The following is an 11,426-nucleotide window of genomic DNA, read 5'->3' as shown; positions in this document are numbered from 1 at the left end:
TTTTTACTTTGCTTAAACTATAAGAGATATCAACATGAGACTTTGTAGGTAGATAGATCTCATTGGGTAACCCTAACTCTGCCTTGCCAAAGTTTGGAATTATTGCACTCTGAACTTTGTCTAGGACATAGCTCTAAAACTACAAAAGTATACTTTTCTGTTTCCAAAACCTATTTAGAGACATCACCCGGTTCAACCGGCTTGTGTTTAAAATGGCAACTCATGTCATCTTCTATGTGTGATACACATACATTTTAATATTTGATGTTGTAATAATAAAAGTTATTTATAGAATGTTGCATTTTCAGACTGTGGCTTTCTTCAGTGCTGTTGATATTGACCAGTGTCTACGGAAGGAAGTAAATCTAGACTGTGTCACACCATCAAACCCACATGGACTTGAAAAGGGCTATGATATACCACAAGGTAAATTCTTAAGCAAAATTATAGTTCAAGGTCATAAAGGGGTTTTAGTTATTTACTTATGTTGGTACCTGTGCCATTTACCTTTTTGTATGTGGCACTACAAAAAACCACATAAACTTTAAAACAGAACACACTGAGAAAAACAGAAAACAAGAGCAAATTAAGTGCAAATTGCTTGTATGTATCATTTTGACTTCTTATCTTGGCATTCAAATTCCCACTAACTAAAAAACAAAACGAAACAACAACAACAAAAACATCAACGAAAAAAAGAGACAATATTGTTGGAGCCTTCAACATACACCATGAATAGTATATATTTGAAAGAAACAGGACTGGTAAACTAATATATATATATACATATATATCTTTTCCTTTTTTTTCTTCTGTAAAACACATGGGGATATACTATAATAGTATTCATACATTGACAAAACTAATGTGACAAGACACACCGATTTAATTTATAATAGGAAACGTTAGTAAAAAGTCGAGCATTGCCCCTGCCCGGCGATGGCTCTTGTTACACTTTGAACTTTGTCTAGGACATAACTCTGAAACCACAAAATATCCACAACAAACTTAGTAGGTAGATATATCTCATTGAGTAGAAGTGCAGTGCAAAAGAACTGTAACTCTGTCTTGCCTAATTTTGGAGTTATTGCCCTTTGTTTTCATTTTTACACTGTGAACTTGGTCCAGCACATAACTCTAAAACTACAAGAGATATCAACAAGAAGTCCAAAACGTAGGGAGACTGGCGCTTGTAATAAACTCTTTCAGAGAATTTCATTCAGTTTAATTGTGAAGTCTATTTCAAATTCATATGCAGCCTATTATACATAGTAAACAACTTCTATTCATTTTAAAAATTGTTATCAACCAAGTTTGATACACCCTGAAAAGATAATAAAAATTTATTTGAAACAAGGAATGTACATTTTAACAATCAAAACACTGACCTAATTTGATTACCTTATGATAGGAAAGTTATGATTGTGTAAAATTTGTCATGGGATAACCATGTGATGATCTAGTTATCATAGATAATAATGATTTGATATCAACATTACTTTAAATATTGAGATTATTTTAAACAAAACTCAAGTGTGTGTTTACCAAAGTACCTGAATTATGGCATTTTCAATTGGAAGTGATTTCAGTACCTCATTTACACAGGACTCTGATGAAGTTCAGGAAATGTTTTGTGAACATTGTGATAAACATGACAAGCAATATGTTCCTGCTGAGGGATTTTGTGAAGAGTGTTTCGAGTACTTGTGTGGAACATGTGTGAAGTTCCATAAAAGATTATTGGTCTCCCATACTATCAAGGATAAGGATAACATGCCACAGGATTTCTGTCTAGAGAAATGTTCTGTTCATCAAGATGAATTAGTCAAGTTCTATTGTCAAGCTTGTAAGAAATTTGCCTGTACTGAATGTAAGACACAAGACCATGGGATCTGTAGTATGGTCAGCCATTTGCCAGCTCTTGTTCAAGGAATTGAAAACAGCCAAGAAATTAAAGAACTCACTGAAAATCTTGATAGGTTAATGAAAGATTTGGAAAATACAGAAAAACATGTGAACATAAACATGAACTATGTTGCTTCACAAGAAACAAAGATATTAGATACAGTCATGCAAAAACAGCAAGAAATATTGTCAGTGTTCGAAAGGCATCAGAATAAAGTAATTCATGACTTTGACAAAAAGATAGAAGAAACCTTAAAAATACTTAAACAAGAGAAAAAAGAGAAGATTGAAAAATTACAAGAGCATCAAAATAGATTAGAAAAGTTATTTAATGATGAGGAAAATGAAATAAAGAAGAAAATTGAAATCATAAAAAAGGATGACGAAGAGGTTTTGCAGGCAATCACAGATACAACCTCTAAAATGAAATTAAAGTTAAGAACCATATCAAAGGAGCTGATTCATCACCAAACTACAGATCAAAGGTGCCAACTGTTTGTTGCTATGAAGAAAGGTAAAGGAGTTGTGGAACAATTGAAACCAGATGCAGATAAACAATGTCAGAACAATTCAATTCATTATTACAAAGTAGAAAGCAAAGCATCTGAACAAAATATAACCAATTTACAAGACTGTGACAAATTGTTGACCTATCAAGAAATACATGAGTCTGAAGTACCAAGAACTGCAAGTTATCACACAGATGCTAAATTTAAATGCTACGGGTTTTCATCTTTATGCTTATTATCTGAAAACTGTCTTCTGATTGCTCATTTTGATTTTAGAAGCCTGATTATATTCAAGGATATGTCAGTCAGCACTTTATCATATGATATAATATACCTGTATGCAGAACCATGGGTTGTTGCTAAAGTTGACAATAACAAAGTTGCTGTCACATTTCCTGAATTTAGACTGTTAAGACTGATAACATTCTCTAAGTCTATGAGTGTGACCAACACTGAAGATATAGAAGTAGGAAAATGTTGTTATGGTGTTGCCTGTAGTAACAACAAGCTTATATTATCTTACATAACCATACCAGCAACAGTGAAGATAATTGACATATCTGGTAAAGTACTGAAAATATTTGATAAAGATCATCATGGGAAATATCTGTTTGCTGATCCTCATTTCTTAACAGTCAGTGCAGACAACACTATTATATATGTATCTGACTATATGAAAAACTGTGTGATAGGTTTAACCTTTGATGGGAGAGTCAATGCCGTTTACGAGGATGACCAGTTGAAGGAGCCATGTCAACTAACTGTTGATAGGTCTGGGGCAGTGTTTGTATGTGGACGTTGGTCACACAATATGCATCAGTTATCATCTGACCTGACCAAGGTGAAGATTCTACTGGATAAAGAACAAGGAATAAATGGACCAGTAGGTGTGGCATACTGCCAGAATACAAACAGATTATATGTGATTCAAAATCTTAGTTACATTAAAGTGTTTGATTTATCACTGGAATAAAATAATATTCTTATCTGAATAGCCTGCAGAAAATACTTGACCAAAGTTAACACTATTTCAATATAAAATTTTACTCCATGTTTTTTTAATGCAGCTTGTAAATGATCAAACTAGTCCAGACATTGTGATTAATTCAACAAATATTTACGCTAAGTTTTGAATATAAATAAAACATAAATATATCTATAAAGAATTATAATGATGATTTGTTAGGGTTTTTTTATCAAATAAAAAAAAAGGATTTTTTTTAGTTTCTTGTGATGTATTCATTATTTGCGTATTTTTAACACTTTATATCCATTACAATAACTTAACAATTTGTGAGTGAAAAATAAGATAAGTTGGTCAGAGATTTTGAAATAGATGGTTGGTAACATGATCGGTATCGTAAACATTTGATTATTAACCCCAACCACACTCAATATCTTCATTGGACTTGTCCATTTTCAATCTGGACAAAATTATTGTTCACTTTAAAGGGGAAATTTCAAAATATGTATCGACTGAATAGTGAACACTGCAGACCATAAGATCAGATGGCACAATGTCTGTTGAAAGTAGATAGGAGTTATCACTGTAATAAAAAACAAATACGTTACCAACTAAATTCCAGCAGAAACATCAATGTCTCAATATATATATTAGCAAGTTGACACTATAAGCAATTTGATTTACTATGCATCATTTTGTCAGAAAGTTTTATTTGGAAACCTGCTTTAGATATAAGTTCAAGAGCTGCTTGCATTTTCTCTTCACAAGGTTATCTTCCTCTTCAGAGAGGGAATGTTTTTAATCTTTTAGTTTTTCAATGCTTGTCTAATGTTGTCAGACTACTGTCCACCAGCTTAGCTAAATAGGGAGAAAATTGGATAAGTAATCTAGGTTTGCTTATTTGATTCTTCAGCAAGGTTAAATTTCTCAGTGACAATGGATCAGGGCAGTTCATTTGTTTCTGTTCAGAAATCATGAGGGGTCACTTGTCAAGTACTTTATTGAGACTTAATGGTATAGGGTATTACTTTCATATATTATGTAAAAATTGTTTGAAAACCAATTTAATCATTGTAATAGATGTCCCATTCGTGTTAAAATATTAAAGGGACTCCACTGAGGTTTTTTGACATGACGGGACTGAAAATATTTTTTCCAGATAAATGTTCCATTTGATGAAGGTTTAGACCACTTATCTTTGTGCCAAATTTCAGATCATTCGCACACTTCGTTTTTCCAGAATTATTATTCAAATTGTAAAAAAATGGCCCAAAATGAAAAGCGTTTAAAACGCTTTTCACTCAAATCGGGCCAAGAAAAGCATAAAAATACGATTTTCAACTTATTTCAAAGTATATTTCTTAACTATCTTTGCATATATTTTTGTTTAAAGTGCCCCAGCTCATTTACATAAGAAATGTAAATGTTTGGTTTTTAGGCTTTTAAACCTCAGTTGAGTCCCTTTAAAATAGTTTAGATAGAGTGTTTACAGGGGCATATCATGTTGGGGGGGGGGGTCAGGAGCTGACCTCCCGTGTCTGTGTGGAAACCCTCCCAGCTTTGGACTTTAAATGTCACCTTAGTGCAGTGACTGGTTAACTCCTCTTAAATCATTAAATAAGAAGCTAGAGCATTACTGCTCTAGGGTGGTGTAATATGTTTTGTGAAAATCACCTAAAAATGAGTGAAAATCGCTCAAAAATGTCATTATGGAAAACTTTGAAAATGCCAAACGCTGTCTGAATTATTCATTTCCACTTGTCATAATTTTGAGACCCCTTTCTGGTAAAATGACCTGGATCTGTGCCTGCCAGTCATATTTTTCATTTTCATTTTTAATTCAGACATTTGCTGTCTTAATGAACCATAAAAATAGTATCATCAAGTTCTCATGATGTGATATAGTTATACTGAACATACATGTATATATTGATACAGTTATAATACATGTATGTATATTTCTCTAATAAATGTTTGTCCAATTAAATACACGTGTGATAAGAAAAGGAAACTTGTCCAAACTAACTTTGTTGATTACAGTGCACAACAACTTCAGCAAAAGAAACTGTATCATATGACTTTGTCAGTTACAGTATGACAGATAGTCAATCTGACTAAAGTTGACCTACTTATTTCTTTCATGTAGATCTGAAAACGACCGTATATGTTTCGCCTTCTTTATAATTCCGATTTCCCGAGAGAGCTATTTTAAGGCATGCAATCAAATCGGTTTTTACAGATAGGCATTAGAAGAAGTATCAAAATACTGTTATCCGTAGTAGAAGTAAAACAAATTGTTGATTTTTGTGAGAAAAAAAAATTGTTTGAAGTAATTTTTAATAAATAACTTGAATTAATAGAGTTAATTTTTAATGGGAAAGATTGTTTTGCAAGTTTACCTGTCGGCTATTTGGACAACGCCATGTTTGTTCTCCAAAATTTGAAAATTACCTACTCAGTACTGGTTTTCCCAGGGTTAAAATTAGTAAACGCATCGCTTTCAAAATAAGGAAAGCTCGTCGATGATTGGCAGCGTGTGAAAGGTCACCAAAAATGACTTCGTATTTGGTCACGGTCAGATCTAAAAGCGGAGTGTTATTCAGAGCTGGTTTTAATCAGATTTGACAGATAAACAAATGTACAATTTATGGAATTCATAATTGTGTTGAAAAGTATTGAAAACTTGTTGGAATTACCTGAACAACAGATAACTCACTAGGTTTACTCAATTTCATACCAACTATAATTTAATCTAGTACTATGATAAAACAAAAACATCTCCACATTCATTTGTGATGAAAAAAGACAAGAAGTTATTCAAACTTATAATATATATTTCTCAAAAATCAACAACAATCAAAATAAATTCAATGTTTTGTCATTGTTGCAGAATTATCTATTTTATGCTTATTATGGGGTAACCTATGGTTACCGAAATTAACACATTTTTTTTTATGCTTTTTAGTCCATGCTAAGACTATAGAAGTGTGTTATGCTTTAAAAAGTTGATTTGCCATAGTTTCAAGACTTTGATTATAATTGTAGTGATAACCTTATCCCACAACAAAGTTTATTCATAATGCATATTCAGATTTTTTTTTCACCCAAGGGAGACAACAATAATTTTATGTATCATTATAAGTTTTATTGGTTAACTCCCTTTACAACTTTTTTCACTATTAATTTAGTTAACTTTTATTGATTTGTTTTATTTGGTTTTACGTCACACCAACACAGTATAGGTCATATGGTGACGTTCCAGCTTTACTGGTTGAGGAAGACCTCAGGTGCCCTTCCGTGCATTATTTCAGGCACAAACGCGTACCTGAGTACCCTGAGTAGAACCACCGACGTTCCGTAAGCTCGAGTTGAACTTTTGCTTACCAATAAATTGTTCAAGTCAAGTGATGACTTTTAGCAGTTGTATAATTCTGTCCTGAATGGTAGCTGTGTTGTTATTTTTTTCTGATATAAATATTACCATTAAAATATTAAAACCTGGTAGTGAAGTTAAAGGAACTCCACAGAGGTCAAATATAAAATTGTCACATAGATCAGCTTGGGCACTTTAATACAAAAAGTTATAAATAAGATAATTAAGAAATATACTCTAGGATGAATTAAACATAATATTTTTGAGCTATTCTTATCCCGATTTGAGTGAAAAGCATTGCAACAATTTTCAACTTTGGGTAATTTTCACAATAAGTATAATTATTTGGGAAAACAGAGTGAGCAAATTATCCTAAAATTTGCACACAAGTTATTGGTTTTGACCTAAATCATTAATGGAATGTCATTAATCTCAACAAATAATTTCTTGTTGTGTCATGTCAAAAAAAAATTCAAACAATAGAGTCCTTTTAATGGGTACTTTAAATTATTATCAGTTAAGCAGTTTTGCATTTATTTTTTGATCTGCCTGCTTAGCTCTAAAGAGAGAAAATTGAGTTTATAATCTAGAAGTTGCTCAGACAATACTTTTCTGTGACAATAGACTTACTCAGGAATTAAGAACATTTGGGTTTTTCCCATCTAAAAATGTAGGTACAAACTCACTTTACAGTAACATCTTCAAAAACAAGCGAAACAGGTTGACTAATCTATTGTGACGAGTAGTGCACCGTGAAGCTATAACGGTAAAAGTCAGTTTGTACCTACAGATCAGCTGGGGAACCTACAGATCAGCTGGGAAAAACACATTTTGCTGCGTTCCGGATATCGTCTAATGATCTCGGACATTGAGTCAAATGTTCATACATATCTCACACTTGAATCATAAATCATGCAGGATGAGTAAGTTGGTCACTTGTGAAATAATTGATAATTTCCATTAAGTTATCCATGCAATTCAGTTAGGTGGACTTACCACCAAGATATGGTTTAAATTAACATTAAAACCCCCCAAACATGTAATATTCCCCTGCATTTCATTATTTTCTATTTTTAAGCTTAATGAAGCAAACAGCCTGTTAACTTATTTTGATTGTTGTATTTTCAGGTACAGCTCTAGATATACACCAGATATTAGAGAAAACAGGAGGTAGTCTAAATGAAGAGGTACCAGAGACTGAACAAAACTTTACACAGTTTAATGATACTGAATTTATTGAAAGCAGCGGAGACAGTTCCGAAGAGAATATGGAAAATAATGAAACTATTTCTGGGACAGTGCATGCATGAACTACTTTAATTGCTAGAGCTGAGGTGTAATAAATATGATTAATTTTGGACAGCTACTGATTTGTCCAGTATGTAGGCACATACAGGTGCCTCACAATGTTAACAGTTGTTGTTTTGAGTGGTATTTGGTACTGCTATAAAGCATTATTATACATGTGTTTATTATTTGTATATTATTAGTGGACTTACTAAATGTTTGTCTCATTTACTTTCAAACTTCTTAAAAACTAGCAAACAGAAAGTAAAATATACTTAAGTTAGTTAACATTTTATAAAAAAATAAGTTCAGATTATGAAATACTGGCCTGGAAAACTAAGGTTAATTCTATTAAAGTTACAAGGTTATCATAATGTTAGTTCTAAGACTGACATTTCCATTTCTCACAACCAGGTATTAACAAAATTTATAGGTCTTGTTCACATGAATAACCAACACGGTGTTTTCTAACTATTTTCTAACTATTTTTAGTTGTTTATTGTGTTAACATTAATTAAGTTAAAGGTAAGTAGTTCTTTATCTTAGACAACACTGTAAAAATCCAGCCTTAGGTGCTTGATAATTCATTCTTCAATTTTACGTAAAAGAATGGTAAAAGTAAGAGGGATGATCCAAAATAACATAGACTTTTTGTAAATGTTATATAGTTCAACCTGTTGTATACAAAACAACATGGTCTTGAAGAAGAATATGTCCAGCATATTCTTACAAAATGTTAGAAAAAAAATACATATAAAACAAAATGGTCACTATCATTTTCCACGAGCATGTCGGTACTGATTAAGTAATGTCTTTAACATGGTTAGGCTATTTACTAATTCATAATGCAACTTGTGTACCAGACGATTTTATGTTTATTTTTTCTTTAAGACATGTTTTTGCAAAATCTGTGTGCACTGCATACATGATACATTGATAATAGAATCGCATGGCACATTTGCAAGATTTTCAATTATTGTATATACCAGATAAAATATATGTACAACATTATGCAAATGCAAGGGAGGAAACTCGTAAAACATCCTGCTGGTGCGTTAACAGTTATCCTTTGATTGCTGTAGTACAGCTATATTTAATATAGTGGTATGTTTGACCATCCAACGGATACTTCATTAAATAGGGCTGATCACACACATTCCTCAATCTTCAGTTTGAAGCTGTGTCTGGAACTAAGCTATTTTTCACGCACCTACGCGCACGCACACAAACACGCACACACCACAACTATGTATGTTTACTGAAAAGAAAACAAATGACGATTGAGAGAGTCCTCTAAAGAGATGATATCATACATATTTCTTGTGGTGTACGGACATAATCGCCTTCAGACAAAATCCCCTTCGCATACCCGGACAAAATCCCCTCCATGAGTGGACATGATTCCCTTCATGTTTTTGCAAGGCTGGACAAAATCCCCTTACTGTACCTACCCGAACAAAATCCCCTTATTTCATAAATTTCTAATGTATTATTAAGCTCCATAAAAATTGATGAATATTGTATTATTATGCTCCATTATGTTATACCCACTGGCCTCACAATAATCAAACTTCATAGGATGAGTGTCAATATTGGGTAGAAGACCCCTATTGATTTTAGGGTCACATGGTAAAAGGTCAAGGTCACTATTACCTTAAAAGTTAACTGAAAACGGTTTTCGCTCAATAACTTAAGTATTAATGAACCTACAGCTGTAAAATTTTATAGGATGAACAGCCATGTCCAATACATGATCCCTATTGATTTTAGTGTCATAAGATCAAAGGTCAGGGTCACAATGACTTTAACACTGAAAAATTGTGCTTTCTGGAGCATAAGTCTTACAGTGTTCAAACTTCATAGGATGATATTGCCTATTTAAATAAAAGATCCATATCTATATTGAGGTCACAAGGTCAAAGGTCAATATCAAATGACCTTATATTGTTAACAGTTTTACAACTGTCAAACTTCATATAGGATGATCACTTATATTGAGTACATAAATTATATGCCCTAAAAAATTTGCTTATATTATGTAATACCCCTGGCGTCTTTCCGTCTATCCGTCGTAGCATTTTTTCTTACAAGATAACACATTGATGGTGGTGTTTTAGAAACAGCAACTGTATATATATATGAAGGTTCTTTAGCTATAAAGCTCAGGATTGCTTTTTGAAAAAACACTTTCGGGCATGTCATATAAAATGCTCCGCCTAGTGGTGCTCTTGTTTGCTGTTGTTTTGATTCAATTTTAAGTAAGCAAGTTTTTTCCATTATTTTCATAGTATGCTAATATTTAAACAGACAAATTATGTGTTGTTGTTGTTGTTTTTTTTTGTTCAACTTCTTTCATGGTCAGCTAATAAACATGATTTACATGGAGATGCGCTAATAATTGGTTAAGTTGGAACTTACTTGGAAACGAAACACAAACAAAGTTTTTAAATCAACAGTTTTCAATATAAACATTAGAAAAGAAAGGTAAAAATAATTACGCAAAAAAACAACAAAAACATAACAATACCACAAAAATGAAAAATAAACTTAACACATTGAATTAAGAAGAAAAACTAGAAATATGTCCATATAGTACACTCACAGAAGCCCCCAGTTCATTTGATTTTCATAGTGGCATATTTGCCACTATGAACTAGTGGCCTTTAAAGCTGCATGCCTCCAGATGAACCAAAATATTCAATAAAATCAAACTTGAGAAAAATAGACTATGAATTTAAAGAAAAGTAAAAAGATTAAACATTTTAACAATAGGATATACACATATGTACTAGTTAACTGACCAGACTCATCACAGTTATCTCAAATCAATTCTCCCTGTAATCTCAACTCAACTCTGCCCGTAACATCAACTCAACTCTCCCCTTTACCAGTCAACTCGACTCTCCCCTTTAGACCTCAACTCAACTCTCCCGGTAACCTCATCTCAACTTAACTCTCACCATAATCTCAACTAAATTCTCCCCTTTATCTCAACTCAACACTCTTGGTAACCTCAACTCAACTTTACGCTCCCCTTTACCTCAACTCAACTCTCCCCTCTACCTCAACTTAACTCTACCAGTAACCTCAACTCAACTAAACTCTCCCCTAAACCTCAACTCAACTCAACTCTCCCCTTCGACTCAACTTAACTCTCCCGGTAACCTCAAATCAACTTAACTTACCTGGTTACCTCAACTAAACTCACCCCATGACATCAAATCAACTCAACTCTCCCCTTTACCTCAATTCAACTCACCCCATAGCTTCAACTTTACTCTGCCCTTTACCACAACTCAACTCTCACCTTTACCTCAATTCAACTCAATTCTCCCCTTTACCTCAACTCAACGTACTCTCCCAGTAACCTCAACACAACTTTACTTTC

General features: G+C 32.9%; 2 protein-coding genes across 2 annotated transcripts; both read left to right on the top strand.

Annotated features, from left to right (window-relative positions):
• Window positions 1–293: 293 nt before the first annotated feature.
• Window positions 294–8,222, top strand: LOC132734232 (DNA polymerase subunit gamma-1-like). The gene is made up of 2 exons (XM_060720936.1): window positions 294–426; window positions 7,880–8,222. The coding sequence occupies exons 1-2, from the start codon at window positions 294–296 to the stop codon at window positions 8,059–8,061; spliced, it is 315 nt and encodes a 104-aa protein (XP_060576919.1). The 3' UTR covers window positions 8,062–8,222.
• Window positions 1,515–3,515, top strand: LOC132734243 (uncharacterized). Its single transcript, XM_060720948.1, has one exon. It carries the CDS (start codon window positions 1,561–1,563, stop codon window positions 3,385–3,387), a length of 1,827 nt encoding a protein of 608 aa, XP_060576931.1. The 5' UTR covers window positions 1,515–1,560; the 3' UTR covers window positions 3,388–3,515.
• Window positions 8,223–11,426: the final 3,204 nt, after the last annotated feature.

Source organism: Ruditapes philippinarum, unplaced genomic scaffold (genome assembly GCF_026571515.1).
Source record: "Ruditapes philippinarum isolate M1 unplaced genomic scaffold, ASM2657151v2 ctg723_1_1_1_1, whole genome shotgun sequence".
NCBI classification, from domain to species: Eukaryota; Metazoa; Mollusca; class Bivalvia; order Venerida; family Veneridae; genus Ruditapes; species Ruditapes philippinarum.
Note: the sequence above shows the minus strand (reverse complement) of the source record. Positions and strands in the feature narration are given on the sequence as shown.